Source organism: Callorhinus ursinus, unplaced genomic scaffold (genome assembly GCF_003265705.2).
Source record: "Callorhinus ursinus isolate GAN/ISIS: 27379988/994484 unplaced genomic scaffold, GSC_fseal_2.0 scaffold69, whole genome shotgun sequence".
Classification (NCBI taxonomy): Eukaryota; Metazoa; Chordata; class Mammalia; order Carnivora; family Otariidae; genus Callorhinus; species Callorhinus ursinus.
In genome coordinates this window covers 5,314,789-5,335,472 of record NW_027397131.1, presented here as the reverse complement: position 1 = coordinate 5,335,472, position 20,684 = coordinate 5,314,789, and the positions used below count along the sequence as shown (strand labels likewise).

General features: G+C 40.1%; 1 protein-coding gene across 5 annotated transcripts in view; it reads right to left on the bottom strand.

The window, feature by feature from the left end:
- Positions 1–20,684, bottom strand: part of FAM13C (family with sequence similarity 13 member C) — a 169,392-nt gene that overhangs the window by 24,913 nt on the left and 123,795 nt on the right. For 3 of the 5 annotated variants that reach the window (XM_073886246.1, XM_073886242.1, XM_073886243.1), the window contains one exon: positions 20,492–20,639. In XM_073886246.1, the coding sequence (XP_073742347.1) occupies positions 20,492–20,639 (148 nt within the window). The remainder of the gene's footprint in view (positions 1–20,491; positions 20,640–20,684) is intronic. The other 2 variants (XM_073886244.1, XM_073886245.1) reach the window with 1 other exon arrangement.

Here is a 20,684-nt window from a genome sequence, read left to right as displayed (position 1 = left end):
CAGATCCAGGTTTTAGGTTTATGAGTAGTTCTTTTATGTGTGTATGGGTGAATTTTTATTTACTGCATGATTACTGTAAGAATAATTTAGTACACTTTTTTAAGTAAGCTCTACACCCAATGTGGGGCTTGAATTCACCACCCCGAGATCAAGAGTCACATGCTCTACCGACCAAGTCAGCCAGGTGCCACTGTGAGTAGTTCTTAAATTAAATTTAATCCCATCCCTCCCGTTCCCTAGAAAATTGTAAGAGGACAATTTCAGAATATTTTTTTCTTGCATCATTGCAATTATACCTAACATATGTGACACTTTTACCAAGTAAACATAACATTCAAATCATAGAAATTCCTAAATACCTAAATCTTCAGGGTATATTGACACTGATTATCTTATAAATCCAATCATAACTTATAAGCAGTTTCATAATAAACTTTTAAAGATTTTCTTCAGCATTTTTATAGTCTCAATGGTAAGAATAAGGAATAAATGACCACTAGTTTAAAAAAAATAAAAAGCAGTATCAACAAAGGCCCAACCAAAGGAAAATCACATTGTCATTTGGCTAACATGTTGTTCATACTATATACTATTATACTAGCATGTTAGTATCATTTTGGGAAGAGTAAACAGTTTGAACTCACCCAAATTTTCATAAGTGCCTGGACAAAAATAAATATCTTGAATATATTTTAATTTCATGCCATAACTAGCTTAGCAAAGTAAAGTCCCAAGGTAAAAGAAAAGAGGCAGTAAAGACAACTAGAATGAATGGAGACAAAGGACGATAAAGTGGCAAGGTCATGGGTGAGAAAGAGAAGCAGAGAGAAAGCTGTGGGGGAAAAACAAAACCAGACTATAGTGGTGGGGATGGGTGAGAAGGAAGGAGAGGCAGGGGACAAAGACTGAGTTTGCACTGAGGAAACATGCAGCAGACATCAACTTCTAGCCCATGAAAGATTGAGGTCTTCAGACTTTAGTGACTTCTACCTTAAACCAGAACTGTACTGTGGGCTATGGTAACATGACCTACACTGAAGACAGATGAGAGATCTCCGGATCCTGTCATAATGAAAAAGGGAAGAAATCCATGCTTTGCATTGTTTCGGAATAGAACATCTGAAGCAAGAATAATTCATATTTTTGGAGGCACTATATTTTCTATACAGCACCAAACCAAGTGTCCAATTTGGGGAGGAAAGAAGGAACAATTTTCTAGAGAAATCTACCAGGTGATTAAATGAATCTTTGCAAGTTATTCTCCGATTATTCAAGACTTATCCCTTTGCCTATATGCATACTACCAAAGAACAGTTGAGAAATAACCAAGGGAAATAGCCAAGGCCAATGAACAATTGTTTTCCCCTCCCTGTGTCACAAAAGTGGAGTCAAATGCTCAGATTACAGAGTTCTGCTTGAGCTGTGGGACCAGGGAAAAAGCAACTGTCATCCATGATAGTGTCTAAGATTTGGAAGCACTCTCCTGATATACAGAGAAAGCTGGATGCTGTACTCTGATTATTTTTCAGCCTAAACAGCTCTCCAGGTCTTCTAGCTAATTCCTGCACAATTGACCACCTCAGTGATACAGCTGATAAAAATATGCTCTTAAGGTAACGAGATATTTTTTAAAGCATTTTCATTTATAAGCAGATGTACTTTGCAAAGAGGAAGGAAAATTGAATATACAAAGCAAATGGGAAGACTACTGAAGGAAATTCTAATCTTCAATGGGGGACTGTATGTTTACTAGGCACATCCAATGTCAGTTAGAAAAAATTAGTCGAAGAAATTGGTCCCAGAGCTCCACAAAGACAGAGCCACAGAAAAGTATGATCCTCAGGGAACTGGAAGAGACAGTGGAGGCTAATTCACCTTGGGCTTAGGGATGGTAGTAGGATGGAGGCATCCAGAACAGCATCAGACAAGAAGTGTCTGGGCATGCCACTGGTCACTTCCAGACTGTACTTGTCATAAGCATGGAAGAAGGAATAACCAGAAAGGTTTTAAAATGACCATAATATATGGGAAACTGTGTGCAAGGGAAAAGGGGTATATGAAAACTCTGTACTGTTTGCTCAATTTTCTATAAACCTAAAACTTAAAAATAAAACCAATTAATTTTTAAAAAATGACTAACAACCTACCAATTAAAAGCCTGGACTCTTGAGTTAGAGCCCCAGCCCTGGTCTGAGATGCCACTTCCTCACAATTGTTATGTCCTTGGCCAGGCAAGCCTCTTCTAACTCAGAATCCACTTTTGTAAAGAGTTGTAGCAAGGACAAATGGGATGTCTTATTACCACAGTGCTTGGCCTGCTGCAGAAACTGAATTTAAAAATTTTTAAAAAATAATCACCTGGCAGGGTGCCTGGGTGGCTCAGTCATTAAGCGTCTGCCTTCCGCTCAGGTCATGATCCCAGGGTCCTGGGATGGAGCCCCGCATTGGGCTCCCTGCTCCGCGGGAAGCCTGCTTCTCCCTCTCACCCTCCCCCTGCTTGTGTTCCCTCTCTCCCTGTGTCTCTCTCTGTCAATTAAATAAATAAAATCTTTAAAAAAAAAATCACCTGGCATTTTAGGCTATAGGACTGTTTTTTTCTTTCCCTTTAAATTAGTTATATAAACAACCTCAGAGAATATACTGGCATCTATGAATTTTGAAATCATTAAAAAAATACTTTCCTTAGAAAACAAGGGGTTGGGGAGGAGCAAGATGGCAGAGGAGTAGGAGACCTAAATTTTGTCTGGCCCCAGGAATTCAGCTGGATAGGGATCAAACCATTCTGAACACCTACGAACTCAGCAGGAGATCAAAGAAAAGAATAGCAGCAACCCTGAACAGAAAAGCGACCACTTTCTGGAAGGTAGGACGTGGGGAGAAGTGAATCCGAGGCGATATTCAAGGAGATAGATGGTGGGGGAGGGGCCCTCCGACGTCCGCTTCTGGCAAGTGCTAGAGCCACGGAGCACAAAATCGGAACTTTTAGAAGTCGGCTCCGCTGAGGGACGTTGCTGCAGCGGCTAAGCGGGGGGTGGAATCCTCGCGGGACAGTGTGGTCTCAGGACCCTCGGGGTCACAGAAAGACCAGTGGTGCCTGAGTGCGCCAGAGCTCCCAGGTATCGGAGCGGGGAAGCCGGCTGCAGAGACGGAGCCGAGGCGTGGGCTTTCAGCTCGGGGTGGCCATAAACTGTGATCCGCAGCCCAGTCGGGCCACTGCTCCTCCAGCAGGGACCCAACAAGCAGCAGAGCTGGGGAGACTCCCCTTCCTCCCCCGGGAGGAGCGGCGCGGGAGCGCACCGCAGGGTTCTGCCGGGTTTGGAGACTCCACATGGTGTCATGTGCCGGAGATAGAAATGCTCAGTCACAGGCCGGGTGAGCACGGAGTGCGGCCAGAGACTGGGGACACGGGAGTGACTGACTGCTTTTCTCTGGGGGCACACTGAGGAGCAGGGCCCCGAGTTCTCGGCTCCTCCAGGGTGGAGATTGGGAGGCCGCCATTTTCCTCTCGAACTCCAAAGCTGTAGGGAAAGCTTGCAGGGAACAAAAGCTCCCGAGAGCAAACCTGAGCAGATGAGTTAGCCTGGACTGGCAAGGACAGGGCAGTTCCGCCTCCGGCAAAGACATTTGGTAACGACGGCAACAGGCCCCTCCCCCAGAAGATCAGCAAGAACAGCCAGCCAAGACCAAGTTTACCAATCAATTAGAACAGCAGAACTCCAGCCCTAAGGGAATACAGCACATAGAATTCATGGCTTTATTCCCATGATTCTTTAGTATTTCAAAGTTAATTTTTTTTTACCTTTCTTTTTCTTTTTTTAATTTTCCTTTTTCCCTTTTTCAACCAATATCTTATCAATCCCTTTTTGAAAAAATGTATTTTATTTTTCATTTTTAGAGTCATATTCTATCCCTTCATTGTAGTTAACCTTATTTTTGGTATATATATAATTATAAAATATATATAAATGTTTATATATATATAAGTTGTTCTCTCTTTAAAATTCTGGGATACAGTTTCTTCTAACAGATCAAAATATACCCTAAATCTCTAGTGTATGACTTTGTTCTAGTCTCCTGCCTGATCACATTCTCTCCCTTTTTTTTTTAATCCTATTCTTTCTTTTCTTCAACCAACTTATCAATTCCTTTTATAAAATCTTTTATAATTTTCATCTTTACAATCATATTCCATCCCTTCATTATATTTATCCTTATTTTTGTACATATATAAGTTTTTCTTTCTTTAAAATTTTGGGAGGCACTTTCTTCTAACAGACCAAAATACACCCAAAATCTAGTTTGTGCCACTGATCTATGCACCAACCTGATCATATTTGATCATATTCTGGTTTTTTTTGCTTGTTTGTTTGTTTCTCTGTTTTTATCTTTTTCTTTTTTTTCTTTCTTTCCCTTTCTTTTACCCCGATTTCTTGACTCTTGATTTGTTTAGTCTGTATTTTTCTGGGGTCGTTGTTACCCTGTTAGCATTTTGTTCTCTCATTCATCTGTTCTCCTCTGGACAAAATGACAAGACGGAAAAATCACCTCAAAAAAAAGAAAAAGAGGCAGTACCGACTGCCAGGGACCTAATCAATACAGACATTAGTAAGATGTCAGAACTAGATTTCAGAATGACGATTTTAAAGATAATAGCTGGGCTTGGAAAAAGCATGAAAGATATTAGAGAAACCCTTTCTGGAGAAATAAAAGAACTAAAATCTAACCAAGTCGAAATCAAAAAGGCTATTAATGAGGTACAATAAAAAATGGAGGCTCTAACTGCTAGGATAAATGAAGCAGAAGAGAGAATTAGTGATATAGAAGACCAAATGATGGAAAATAAAGAGGCTGAGAAAAAGAGAGATAAACAACTACTGGATCATGAGGGCAGAATTTGAGAGATAAGTGATACCATAAGACAAAACAATATTAGAATAATTGGGATCCCAGAAGAAGAAGAAAGAGAGAGTGGGGCAGAAGGTATATTGGAGCAAATTATAGCAGAGAACTTCCCTAATGTGTGGAAGAAAACAAGCATCAAAATCCAGGAGGCACAGAGAATCCCCTCAAAATCAGTAAAAATAGGTCAACACCCTGACATCTAATAGTAAAATTTATGAGTCTCAGAGACAAAGAGAAAATCCTGAAAGCAGCTCGGGAGAAGAGATATGTAACCTACAATGGTAGAAACATTAGATTGGCAACAGACCTGTCCACAGAGACCTGGCAGGCCAGAAAGGACTGACATGATCTATTCAGAGCACTAAATGAGAAAAATATGCAGCCAAGAATACTATATCCAGCTAGGCTGTCATCGAAAATAGGAGAGATTAAAAGCTTCCAGGACAAACAAAAACTAAAGGAATTTGCAAACACGAAACCAGCCCTCCAAGAAATATTGAAAGGGGTCCTCTAAGCAAAGAGAGAGCCTAAAAGTAACATAGACCAGAAAGGAACACAGACAATATACAGTGACAGTCACCTTACAGGCAATACAATGGCAGGAAATTCCTATCTTTGAATAGTTACCCTGAATGTAAATGGGCTAAATGCCCCAATCAAAAGACACAGGATATCAGATTGTATAAAAAAAAACAAGACCCATCGATATGCTGTCTGCAAGAGACTCATTTTAGACCCAAAGACACTCCCAGATTGAAAGTGAGGGGGTGGAAAACCATTTACCAAGCTAACGGACACAAAAAAAAAAGCTAGGGTGGCAATCCTTATAGCAGACAAATTAGATTTTAAACCAAAGACGATAATAAGAGATGAGGAAGTGTCCTTTATCCTACTTAAAGGGTCTATCCAACAAGAAGATCTAACAATTGTAAATATCTATGCCCCTAACATGGGAGCAACCAATTATATAGGGCAATTAATAACAAAAGCAAAAAAACCACAACAACAACAATACAATAATAGTGGGGGACTTTAACAGCCCCCCTCACTGAAAGGGACAGAACATCTAAGCAAAAGGTCAACAAGAAAATAAGGACTTTAAATGACACACTGGACCAAATAGACTTCACAGATATATTCAGAACATTCCATCCCAAAGCAACAGAATACACACTCTTCTCTAGTGACCATGGAACATTCTCCAGAATAAATCACATCCTAGGTCATAAATTGGGTCTCAACTGGTACCAATAGACTGGGATCATTCCCTGCATATTTTCAGACCACAATGCTTTGAAACTAGAATTCAATCATAAGAGGAAAGACGGAAAGAACTCAAATACATGGAGGCTAAAGAGCATCCTACTAAAGAATGAATGGGGAGGTGGAGCAAGATGGCGGAGGAGTAGGAGACCTAGATTTCGTCTGGTCTCAGGAATTCAGCTGAATACGGATCAAACCATTCTGAACACCTATGAACTCAACAGGAGATCGAACAGGAGAATAGCAACAACTCTCTGAACAGAGAAGCGACCACTTACTGGAAGGTAGGGCGTGCAGAGAAGTGAATCTGAGGCGATATTCGGGAGGATAGACGGCGGGGGAGGGGCCTCCGTGGGCCGCTTCTGGCAAGTGCTAGAGCCGCGGAGCACAAAATCGGAACTTTTAGAAGTTGGCTCGGCGGAGGGACGTCGCTGCAGTGGCTAAGCGGGGGGTGGAATCCTCCCGGGACAGTGTGGTCTCAGGACCCTTGGGGTCACGGAGAGACCGGGGGTGCCTGAGTGCGCCAGAGCTCCCAGGTATCAGAGCGGGGAAGCCGGCTGCAGAGACGGAGCAGAGTCGCGGGCTCTCAGCTCGGGGTTGCCATAAACTGTAATCTGCGGCCCAGTCGGGGCACGGCTCCCCCAGCAGGGACCCAGCAGGCGGCAGATCCGGGGAGACTCCCCTTCCTTCCCGGGGAGGAGCGGTGCGGGAGCGCACTGCAGGGATCTGCTGGGTTTGGAGACTCCACACGGGGTCGGGTGCCAGAGATAGCAACGCTCGATCACAGGCCGGGTGAGCACGGAGTGCGGCCGGAGACCGGGGACACGGGAGTGACTGCTTTTCTCTGGGGACACACTGAGGAGCGGGGCACCGAGTTCTCAGCTCCTCCGGGTGGAGATTGGGAGGCCACCATTTCTGCCCTGGTCCTCCAAAGCTGTACCGAGAGCTTGCAGGGAACAAAAGCTCCTGAGAACAAACCGGAGCAGCTTCCTTAGCCCGGACCCAAAAGGGCGGGGCAATTCCGCCTCCGGCAAAGACATTTGGAAACCACAGCAACAGGCCCCTCCCCCAGAAGATCAGCACAAACAGCCAGCAAGCCAAGACCAAGTTGATCGATCAAGGAGAATGGGAGAACTCCAGCACTAGGGGAATACTGCACATAGATTCATGGCTTTTTTTTTTTTTATTTTTTTACCATGATCCATTATTTCATCAAAGTTAATTTTTGTTGACTGTTTTTTTTTATTTTTCTTTTTTCCCTTTTTCAACCAACATCTTATCAATCCCTTTTTTAAAAAAAAAAAAAAACATTTTTTATTTTTCATTTTTAGAGTCATATTTTATCCCTTCATAGTAGTTACCCTTATTTTTGGCATATATATATAAGTTGTTCTCTCTTTAAAATTTTGGGGTACAGTTTCTTCTAACAGATCAAAATATACCCTAAATCACTAGTGTATGGCTTTCTTCTAGTCTCCTGCCTGATCACATTCTCTCCCTTTTTCCTTTTTTTTTTTCTTTCTTAAATCTTCTTTCTTTTTTCAAACAACTTATCTTACCAAGTCCATTTATAAAATCTTTTATAATTTTCATCTTTACAGTCATCTTCCATCCCTTCATTGTATCAACCCTTATTTTGTACATATATGTCTTTCTTCCTTTAAAATTTTAGGAGGCACTTTTTTCTAACAGACCAAAATACGCCCAAAATCTAGTGTGTGGCACTGATCTATGCACTAGCCTGATCATATTTGATCACATTCTGCTTTTTTTGTATTGTTCTGTTTTTGTTTTTATCCTTTTTTTTTCCTTTTTTTTTCCTCTTTCTTTTTTCCTTCTTTCCCTTTCTTTTCCCCTGGTTTCAGGCCTTTTCTGATTTGTACACAGTATATTTGCTGGGGACGTTGTAAACCTGTTAGCATTTTGTTCTCTCATTCATCTATTCTCCTCTGGACAAAATGACAAGACGAAAGAAATCACCTCAGCAAAAAGAACAAGAGGTAGTACCGTCAGCCAGGCACCTACTCAATACGGACATCAGTACGATGTCGGACCTAGAGTTCAGAATCATGACTTTAAAGATACTAGCTGGGCTTGAAAAAAGCGTGGAAGTTATTAGAGAAACCCTTTCTGGAGAAATAAAAGAACTAAAATCTAACCAAGTCGAAATCAAAAAGGCTATTGATGAGGTGCAATCCAAAATGGGGGCACTAACTGCTAGGATAAATGAGGCAGAAGAGAGAATCAGCGATATAGAAGACCAAATGATGGAAAATAAAGAGGCTGAGAAAAAGAGAGAGAAACAATTACAGGATCACGAGGGCAGAATTCGAGAGATAAGCGATACGACAGTTTGGTACTGGCACAAAAACAGACACATAGATCAATGGAACAGAATCGAGAGCCCAGAAATGGACCCTCAACTCTATGGTCAACTTATTTTTGACAAAGCAGGAAAGAATGTCCAATGGCAAAAAGTCTCTTCAACAAATGGTGTTGGGAAAATTGGACAGCCACATGCAGAAGAATGAAACTGGACCATTTCCTTACACCACACACAAAAATAGACTCCAAATGGTTGAAAGACCTAAACGTGAGACAAGAGTCCATCAAAATCCTAAAGGAGAACACAGTTAGCAACCTCTTCGACCTCAGCCGCAGCAACTTCTTCCTAGAAACATCACTAAAGGCACAGGAAGCCAGGGCAAAAATGAACTATTGGGATTTCATCAAGATAAAAAGCTTTTGCACAGCAAAAGAAACAGTCCACAAAACCAAAAGACAACCGACAAATGGGAGAAAATATTTGCAAATGACATATCAGATAAAGGGCTAGTATCCAAAATCTATAAAGAACTTATCAAACTCAACACCCAAAGAACAAATAATCCAATCAAGAAATGGGCAGAAGACATGAACAGACATTTCTCCAAAGAAGACATCCAAATGGCCAACAGGCACATGAAAAAGTGCTCAGCATCACTCGGCATCAGGGAAATCCAAATCAAAACCTCAATGAGATACCACCTCACACCCGTCAGAATGGCTAAAATTAACAAGTCAGGGAACAACAGATGTTGGCGGGGATGTGGAGAAAGGGGAACCCTTCTACACTGTTGGTGGGAATGCAAGCTGGTGCAACCACTCTGGAAAACAGTATGGAGGTTCCTCAAACAGTTGAAATTAGAGCTACCGTTCGATCCAGCAATTGCACTACTGGGTATTTACCCCAAAGATACAAATGTAGGGACCCGAAGGGGTACGTGTACCCCAATGTTTATAGCAGCAATGTCCACAATAGCCAAACTGTGGAAAGAGCCAAGATGCCCATCGACAGATGAATGGATAAAGAAGAGGTGGTATATATACACAATGGAATATTATGCAGCCATCAAAAGGAATGAGATCTTGCCATTTGCAACGACGTGGATGGAACTGGAGGGTGTTATGCTGAGTGAAATAAGTCAATCAGAGAAAAACATGTATCACATGACCTCACTGATATGAGGAATTCTTAATCTCAGGAAACAAACTGAGTGTTACTGGAGTGGTTGGGGGTGGGAGGGATGGGGTGGCTGGGTGATAGACATTGGGGAGGGTATGTGCTACGGTGAGCGCTGTGAATTGTGCAAGACTGTTGAATCACAGATCTGTACTTCTGAAACAAATAACGCAACATATTTTAAGGAAAAAGAAAAAGAATAAGATAACAGGAGAGGAAGAAAAGGGGAGTATGTCAGAGGGGGAGACGAACCAGGAGAGATGATGGACTCTGAAAAACAAACTGAGGGTTCTAGAGGGGAGGGGGTAGGGGGATGGGTTATCCTGGTGATGGGTATTGAGGAGGGCACGTTCTGCATGGAGCACTGGGTGTTATGAACAAACAATGAATCATGGAACACTGCACCAAAAACTAATGATGTAATATATGGTGATTAACATAACAATAAAAAAATTAAAAAAAAAAAGAATGAATGGGTCAGCCAGGAAATTAAAGAAGAATTTAAAAAATTCATGGAAACAAATGAAAATGAAAACACAACTGTTCAAAATTTGGGATGCGGCAAAGGTAGTCAGAAGAGGAAAGTATATAGCAATAAAAGCCTTTCTTAAGAAACAAGAAAGGTCCCAAATATACAACCTAACCCTACTCCTAAAGGAGCTGGAGAAAGAACCGCAAATAAAGCCTAAACACAGCAGGAGAAGAGAAATAACAAAGATCAGAAGAAATCAATGAAATAGAAACCAAAAGAACAGTGGAACAGATCAACGAAACTAGGAGCTTGTTCTTTGAAAGAATTAACAAGATTGATAAATCCCTGGTCAGACTTATCAAAAAGAAAAGAGAAAGGACCCAAATAAATAAAATCATGAATGAAAGAGGAGAGATCACAACCAACAGCAAAGAAATACAATTATAAGAACATATTATGAGCAACTATATTCCTACAAATTAGGCAATCTGGAAGAAATAGATGCATTCCTAGAGATGTATAAACTACCAAAACTGAACCAGGAAAAAATAGAAAACCTGAACAGACCTATAACCACTAAGGAAATACAAGCAGTCATCAAAAATCTCCCAACAAACAAGAGCACAAGGCCAGATGGTTTCCCAGGGGAATTCTACCAAACGTTTAAAGAAGAATTAATACTATTCTTCTGAAACTCTTCCAAAAAATAGAAATGGAAGGAAAACTTCCAGACTTGTTTTATGAGGCCACCATTACCTTGATCCCAAAACCAGACAAAGACCCCATCATAAAGGAGAATTACAGACCAATATCCCTGATGAACATGGATGCAAAAATTCTCACCAAAATACTAATACCAATAGGTTCCAACAGTACATTAAAAGAACTATTCACCACGACCAAGTGGGATTTATCCCTGGGCTGCAAGGTAGGTTCTACATCCACTAATCAATCAATGTGATACAATACATTAATAAAAGAAAGAACAAGAACCATATGATCCTCTCAATAGATGCAGAAAAAGCATTTGACAAAGTACAGCATCCTTTCTTGATCAAAACTCTTCAGAGTATAGGGATAGAGGGCACATACCTCAATATTATAAAAGCCATCTATGAAAAACCCACAGTGAATATCATTCTCAGTGGGGAAAAGCTGAGAGCTTTCCCCCTAAGGTCAGGAACACGGCAGGGATGTCCACTATCACCACTGCTATTCAACATAGTATTAGAAGTCCTAGCCACAGCAAATGGACAACAAAAAGAAATAAAAGGCATCCAAATCAGCAAAGAGGAAGTCAAACTCTCACTCTTTGCAGATGATATGATACTTTATGTGGAAAACCCAAAATACACCACCCCAAAACTGCTAGAACTCATACAGGAATTCAGTAAAGTGGCAGGATATAAAAATCAATGCACAGAAATCAGTGGCATTTCTATACACCAACAACAAGACCGAAGAAAAAGAAATTAATGAGTCGATCCCATTTACAACTGCACCCAAAACCATAAGATACCTAGGAATAAATCTAACCAAAGAGCCAAAGGATCTGTACTCAGAAAACTATAAAATACTCATGAAAGAAATTGAGGAAGACTCAAAGAAATGGAAAAACGTTCCATGCTCATGGATTGGAAGAACAAATATCTTGAAGATGTCAAAGCTACCTAGAGCAATCTACACATTCAATGCAATCCCTATCAAAATACCATCCACTTTTTTCAAAGAAATGGAACAAATAATCCTAAAATTTGTATGGAACCAGAAGAGACCCCGAATAGCCAGAGGAATGTTGAAAAAGGAATGCAAAGCTGGTGGCATCACAATTCCGGACCTCAAGCTTTATTACAAAGCTGTCATCATCAAGACAGTATGGTACTGGCACAAAAACAGAAACATAGATCAATGGAACAGAATCGAGAGCCCAGAAATGGACCCTCAACTCTATGGTCAACTCATCTTTGACAAAGCAGGAAAGAATGTCCAATGGAAAAAAGACAGTCTCTTCAACAAATGGTGTTGGGAAAATTGGACAGCCACATGATGAAGAATGAAACTGGACCATTTCCTTACACCACACACAAAAATAGACTCCAATGAAAGACCTCAATGTGAGACAGGAGTCCATCAAAATCCTAGAGGCAGCAACCTCTTCGTCCTCAGCCGCAGCAACTTCTTCCTAGAAACATCGCCAAAGGCAAGGGAAGCAAGGGCAAAAATGAACTATTGGGACTTCAAGATAAAAAGCTTTTGCACAGCAAAAGAAACAGTTAACAAAACCAAAAGGCAACCAACAGAGTGGGAGAAGGTATTTGCAAATGACATATCAGATAAAGGGCTAGTATCCGAAATCTATAAAGAACTTCTTAAACTCAACACCCAAAGAACAAATGATCCAATCAAGAAATGGGCAGAAGATATGAACAGACATTTTTCCAAAGAAGACATCCAAATGGCCAACAGACACATGAAAAAGTGCTCAACATCACTCGGGATCAGGGAAATACAAATCAAAACCTCAATAAGGTATCACCTCACACCAATCAGAATGGCTAAAATTAACAACTCAGGAAATGACAGATGTTCACGGGGATGCAGAGAAAGGGGAAACCCTCCTACACTACTGGTGGGAATGCAAGCTGGTGCAGCCACTCTGGAAAACAGTATGGAGGTTTGTCAAAAAGTTGAAAATAGAGCTACCATAACAACCCAGCAATTGCATTACTGGGTATTTACCCCAAAGATACAAATGTAGGGATCCGAAGGGGTATGTGCACCCTGATGTTTATAGCAGCGATGTCCATAATAGCCAAAATATGGAAAGAGCCAAGATGTCCACCGACAGATGAATGGATAAAGAAGATGTGGTATATATATACAATGGAATATTATGCAGCCATCAAAAGGAATGAAATCTTGCCATTTGTAACAACGTGGATGGAACTGGAGGGTATTATGCTGAGCGAAATAAGTCAATCAGAGAAAGACATGTATCATATGACCTCAGTGATATGAGGAATTCTTAATCTCAGGAAACAAACTGAGGTTTGCTGGAGTGGTCAGGGTGGGAGGCATGGGGTGGTTGGGTGATAGACATTGGGGAGGGTATGCGCTATGGTAAGCATTGTGAATTGTTTGAGACTGTTGAATCACACACCTGTACCTCTGAAACAATATATTATATGGTAAAAAAAAAAAAAAGACAATAGCAGCAAGGGAAAAATGAAGAGGGGGAAATCGGAGGGAGAGACAAACCATGAGAGACTATGGACTCTGAGAAATAAACTGAGGGTTCTAGAGGGGAGGGGGTGGGGGGAAGGGTTTGCCTGGTGATGGGTATTAAAGAGGGCACGTACTGCATGGAGCATGGGGTGTTATATGGAAACAATGGATCATGGAACGCTACATCAAAAAGTAATGATATAATGTATGGTGATTAACATAACATAATTAAAAAAAAAGAAAACAGGGGGTTAATGTGAAGCTCCCTCTTTCAGATACTATGAAGATGGTTATAAGAGCATCAGAGAAAAATTAACAGTAAAGATCATTTTCAGCCAAGTTATGTCATAGGTTTAGCACAGGATAGATTTTATGGTAACAAATGTAGTTTCAACTTTAATAGGAGGTAATTATTCAACCATCAACTCTATAGATTATTGCTGTTATAAATATCTTTTGCTTAAGGGAATTAGTTTAATGTCAATTATATGCAAGAGTCCAGAGGGGACCTAGGGAATGAACAGTACTAATGGCATTTTCACACCTTGAAAGTAGTTAGAATTATGACAGTAGATAAAGACAAATGTAAGCATTATCAACTGGAAGAAAGGCAACAAAAGCTCTGACTATGGCAAGAATGCCCAGCTTTTTAAAAAATAATAGCTGACATTTATTGAGCATTTACTAAGAAGGATGTACTAAGTGCCTCATATGTATTAGCTACATTAGTCTCAAAATAATCCTAAAAAGTAGATACTATTCTTTTTTTCCCATTTTAAAGAAAAGGAAACTGATGCACAGAGAGATCAAATCACCTGTCCAAGATCACTCAAACTGCACAGCAAGTTCTGCAAAGAACTATGTTTCTAAACAAGGCGGAGCCAATGAATGTATTTTATCTGGGCTCTCAAGAAGTCCATGGCATGGTTTTTATATCAGAAGTTATTTAAAAACAAAACCAAATGATGACTGAGCTAAATGTTTTGCAGTGGATTACAAAACCCACTTAACAATATGCAGCAAAGAACAGAGTTGAATTAGCATCTTTTTGATGGACATGTCAGTACTAATCCTTGCAAATGGATCCTGGATTAATCTTATTTTACATTTCAAAAATGACATAGAGGAGGAAGTAGAGTCATGAGTCTGAGTATGCAGATGATATTGATACATTTTTCAAAGAATAAAATGCTAAGCAACCACAGAAGCAGCTCACAAAGCATGAGGAGGCTCAATAGTGACAGATGACCTTCAATGTGGTCCAGTAGGCAATACAGCTGGAGAAAACTATCCATATACTCTTAATAAGCACTAAACTATAAGTTTAGTAGGGAATGGGATTTTTGGAGCTCTAATGATATACAGTGATATGACATAAAAGCCAAGAAAAGAGTATGCATCTCTGCGAAGAGTTTAGAAAACAATCCAACATGCATAATATTTTGTAATTAATAAAACACCCTCATGCCCATATTTTTTAGGTATTCATTTTTTTATTGAGATCATTATAGTTTCATATGTAGTTGTAAGAAATAATAGAGGGATCCCTTGGATACTTTGCCAATATCCCCTAATGGTATCATATTGACAAAATAAAATTCTATTTGACTCCATCTGGAATACACTATGAAGTTCAGGTAAATGCATATCAAGAAAGGCACAGGGTTCTAGAGATGGTTTAGATCATAGGAGCTGAAATGACTATGAGAGGAGAGGTTTTAACAGGTTAATCAACTACAAATCTAGGTCACTTCAGGTTGACAAAGTCAGGGGTGAATAAAGAAAACATGACTCTCAAAACACATTAGTAGAGAGTATATACATTGGCTATGGGCTTAATTTCAAATTCTAGAATATTAGAACTATGGGGACTTAATAATTAGACTAGATAGCAAATAACATAGTGTGAAGCACTAAACTATGGAGTCCGACTGGGGAAACCCTTCCCCTCCTCCCATTTCTTCCCAACCTCTACCACTCAGTAGCTGTGGGAACTTCAACAAGTTATACTTACTCTCTAAGCTTATTTCTTCATCTTTCATCTAGGGTTAATAATGGCACCTACCTCATAGGGTTGTGAAAATAAAATAGGAAAACCCAGGTAACAATGTCTGACACAAATGAAAATGTCATTATTAGCTAATGCTGATGTTATGCATTTAAAGACTTTTAAAGGAGGGTTTCTAAACCTTGGCACTATTGACATCTTGGACCAGATAATTCTTTGTTGGGGCAGTGGGGGTGGACATAGGGGTTCCTGTGCATTGTAGGATGTTCCGCAGCATCCCTGGCCTCTAACTCATTAGATGTAGCACTTATCTTCCAGCTGTGATACCAAACATGTCCCTAGATATTGCCAAATATCCCCAAGGCTGGGGGTGGGGTGGGGTGGGTGAATGTGAAAAAAATGAACCCTGGCTGAAAACTACTGCCTTAAAGGAACTAATCTAGGACAAAAAGATGAAGCACTACTTTCCATGGTGGTAGCCATTTCTTAGTTAAAGCAACAGGTGGTACATATTGCAAATATAAAAAGTTTCAGAATGGATTTAGAAATAACAAACATACATACACATAGACCGATAATGAGCAAAGTTTCTAAATTAAATTTGGAATTGTGTACACTTATGAGGTTGAAGTAATGGAGACCCCATCCTACAAACTTTCAAACACTGTGTGGGGCCACTGCCAGATAGGATGAAACCTCAAGTTAGGTGAATGATCCACCTAGTGGACACTTGAGATGCCCTCATGTTCCAGAAAGCTAATTATAAACTCCATCTGCAGCAAGAACACATTTCAAGGCGCCCCCTAGAGAAACACTAGAGCACTGTGTTCCAGAAAGTGTTCCTGAATCTCTCTGCGCCTCAGAATTACCAGGGGGAGATTTTCAAACATGGACATTTCCAGGCCTTATCCCTACATTTTAATTTTGCATTTTAGGGTGGAGAGGCCAAGACATCTATCTGTAAGTTTAATAAGTCCTCCCAAGTAATTGGGAACATCTGGTCAAGTCGACAGTGTCTTGAAATGTGAGAGAGAAGGTCAGGTTCTCTTTAACTCTGCCCCATCCTAACTTGTACATCAGAAAGAGACCTACACACCATGCAGAATTCTTTATGGGAAAAATTATAGCCTATAAATAGATATATTACATTAGTTCCCACTAATGATCAACATTAGGAACAAAGCTCCTACCCAAACAGAAAGCTGAAAACCAAAATTTTACAATAAAAGAAGTAATTAAGAACTGCTGTGGTTTATTATTTCTAGTAAAAAGTCTTCAGTTATATCTGGTGACAGCTTTTGCTACAAATTCCATACCATCAATCACCCATGTTCAGACAGAACAGGGGTTACTATGCTCAGTCATGTGGAACCAACAGTCCTTCTGCAAACTTTGAAAATGACAAGCAGTTGAAAGACAATGCTCGTTCTATTTTCTATTCAACAACACCAGAATAGATACTTACTAATGCAACAGAGGAAGCATTTGCTTCACCAGTTAGAGGGATTTTAAGCCTAAGTGTGGAGCAGGTTTCCATCTCAAATTATGCAGTTTGCAACCTACAGGTAGGGTGATCAGCTGTCACAGATTGCCTGGGACTGAGAATTTCCCAGCATATGGGACTTTCAGTGTTAAAACTTAGACTTTTCCTGGGCAAACCATGACAACTGGTTACCCTATGTATAGTCTTAAAGTTATCTTGTAGCTGGTTCCCTCTCTATAACTTTTTTCTTTTTTCTTTTTAAAGATTTTTATTTATTTATATGACAGAGAGAGACACAGCAAGAGAGGGAACACAAGCAGGGGGAGCAGGAGAGGGAGAAGCAGACTTCCTGCCAAGCAGGGAGCCCGATACGGGGCTCGATCCCAGGACCCTGGGATCAGGACCTGAGCCGAAGGCAGACGCTTAACAACTGAGCCACCCAGGCGCCCCTCTATAACTTTTTTCTAAGGGCCTCTACGTCCCTCAAATCTGTCCTTATCCCTTGTCCATGTTGCCATCCCACATATTTCTAGCCTGAGGACTTGGGTGCTGGAGCACCTTTCTCCTCCTGAAGTAAATGGACTGAGCTGACTGGTCACAGACACTGAGTTATAAGCCTATGTCATCCAGGAAACTGAGGTGAAGCAGAATCAAAGAGAACCTGAGAGAACCTGACCTTCTCTCTCCTAATTCAAGACACTTAAATAATGGGTCCCACTACTTGGGAGTGTTTATGAAATATAAAGATTACGGGACTTCCACCTCAGACTGTCTAGAGAGGAGGACTAAGAATCCCCATATGTGAAAAGCTTCTTGATAATTATGATGTTCAGGAAGGCTCACCAACAATATTCAGAACCCAGTGCTCCTCCAGGGGGGCCATGAAATGTGTTTTTGCTGCAAGTGCAGTTTATAATTGCATTTCCAGAATGGGAATGCATTTCAGATATTTTACTAGGGAGGACTGACCTTTGTAACCTATAAATCCAAGTTAAAACCCATACTTTGATCTCAAGAGACCATCATTTCAAATGTCTACATACTTTACTTGTCATGCCTTAATTGAGTCTAAAGTAAGCCTGAAACCTATTTAAGTCAGGTCAATTTATGTTTATAAATGTTTGCCTTTAATAGTGAATTGGTAGCATATTATATCCAGATATTCCTGTAAAAAATCACCTGTTGGCTTTGTCTTTGTTATACTAATTACTGACATCAAAAATTACTAATTGAATATATACATGTAAGGCTCAGGGCTAGATGGTGGACTTTGGGAAGGAGAAAATTTTAAGTTATATAAATCTTTTATAGACTTATTGCCTTCTGTACTAATCTTATGTGATCACACTCTCAACAGGGATTTTTACACACATAAAAATTATTTTCAAAGTGGTCAAAGATCACCTTTCACAGTCCCTGAGCCTTTAAGATGAGTAAACATTTCTTCTTTCTGAGTGACATATGGTTTAGGAAATATATGACCAAAAAATTAATTAAATAAATTTTAAAAAAGATAATATATGACCTTCCTATAAACACTCATCTTGGGAGCCAATGAGAACAAAAGATCCCATAAATTAACCTCTGAAAACCTATTACAAATGCCTGCTCCTTTGGCAATATCCCTGCCAAATGAAGACACTTTTTAGGTCCCTGAAAACATCTAGCAGGTGGTTTCCAGATTGTGTCAAAGGGTTATTGGAAAATTAGAGAAGATATGTGTCAAAGTCTTACAAGGTCCAATATAGAGGCTGGAGCTTCTTCACTCTTATGCAGTCATTTTGGCTACATGAGACTCCTTATTCATAAGCTCTACAAAGGTGAAAAACATCAAGATTTTATGGATTTTTACTTTTGAAAACTTGCCAGAAATATTCTTGACTAGTGTGTGGAGACACACACACACAGAGTGAAAACCTCTTTTTCATAGACTCTCTTGGAAGAGCACTGAGACACCTCAAATTCACCTACATTTTGGAAAATTCAGCATCCAAAACACAAGCCTCCTCTGTAAGGAACCTTCTGTTCATTTCTGCCACTTGACACTTAACATGCAATGTATGGATCATTCCTTTGGTATGGCCAATTCCTACATAAATTCAGTATGTATTTCCATTATACAAGGAGTGTTAATAAGCTTGTTCAAAATCCTGTCCATCCAGAATGAGAAAATGCATAACTACTCTTAACCTTTGGAGAATATAAGACACATATACGCACATAAAAGTCATGATTTAAAATAGAAAAGATATATCTATATCCAACATGCAAATATTTTATAACTCTCTTCCAGATACTTGTGTAGCTATACAAAACATCAGACAACTCAAAAGTTAATGTGTATCTGGCTTAAGACTTCATTATGTGTTTTATAGGTTGTTTGTTGGGGTTGGTGGAAGAAAAAAAGTTTATCTAATAATCTGACTTAAAACTCTAACTGGATTGACATTGGGTCTTGCCCCCCTTTTATTTGCCTCTCATCAAAACACAATGGCCAGCAGAGCAAGGGGAGCTCACCAGGAGATAAGGACAGCCAACTATGAAGCATATTATTTCACAGATTAGCTTGAGGATTTAATATAAAATATAGAAAGTACTTAGAACAGTGCCTGGATCACAGAAATCTTCAATAATAATAAAGCTATTAATAGTAGCTACTATTAGCCACCATTATTAATATACTCAATTATTAATTTACTTAATAAACACTGGAGATGATGGTTTTACCTACTTAGACCATATGGATCAGTTTTAAGCAGGAATGTCTTAAATGAGCTGTTAACAATGACACGGAAACACATTACCTTTTTAAATCTCTTCCTTTAATTCCTAGAGATAAAGGACATCTCATGAAGCAAGTTCACCTAAGCCTATTTTTATCAGCCATCCAGAAACCAGTCTGCAAACCTCTGACCCATCTGTGTTATAAAAGATAAGCTGTGCTCTCATTTCTACTCATATAAATTAGTGTTTCTTTCCTAACTAAGTCTTCCTGGGAGCATTAATTTGCCTTCTGCTTACTAGCCAATCTACCATCCCTGGGGTTAAAACCAGAGAAACTGTCAGACAAATGGAACCAATTTTGAGACTTTTGAACACAGAAGTTAATGCGGAAAAAAAATGAGACAGAAAAAGGCAATATAGGATCAGAATGAGCTATACCACTCACCTCCACTTTCCCTATGTTGATGAATCATCTTACAAGCAGGTAATAGAAGAAAGCAAGTAGTAATGTTAAAACTCTCCCATCACCGAATACCTCAAAAATACCACAAGTATCAAGACAGTCCAGATTATCTACATCCAGTGATAGAAAATAAGCACACCACTTGTTTGTCACAGGAAACCAAGTCGGAATTCATTAGGACCAGGAGTTGTGGTGAGTGTTTTTCACCTGACACCTATTTATGCCTAAGTCTGACGCTTGGCCCGCAGCTGGAGAGAATGCTCTATATCAGAACACACCTTAATTCCTCCTGCTCCGTCTCAGCTCCCCCACTGCAACTCAAGCACCTCCTCAGCTTTTCTGTTGCACCAGGCATGGTTTCCCACAGGAGGCCACATTTAGGAAAGCAGCAAGAAGCTGAACTCTCCTGAGAGTACAAGTGAAGACCTGTCCCCAGCCGTGCCTCTTACCTGCAGCATCTGCACCTTCCACAGGCACGCTCTGGGTCGACGCTGGAGTTGGGTCCTTGGGTCCATGAACCTGAGCAGCTTCTTCCCGGTTTGTCAAAATTGCAGAGCACAGATCAGTTTCCAGGGCTTGGAGCTTCAGCAAGGAATTCTGCCAGCAAAAGCAGAACATCAGGCTAGCTAAGTAACTGCCTAA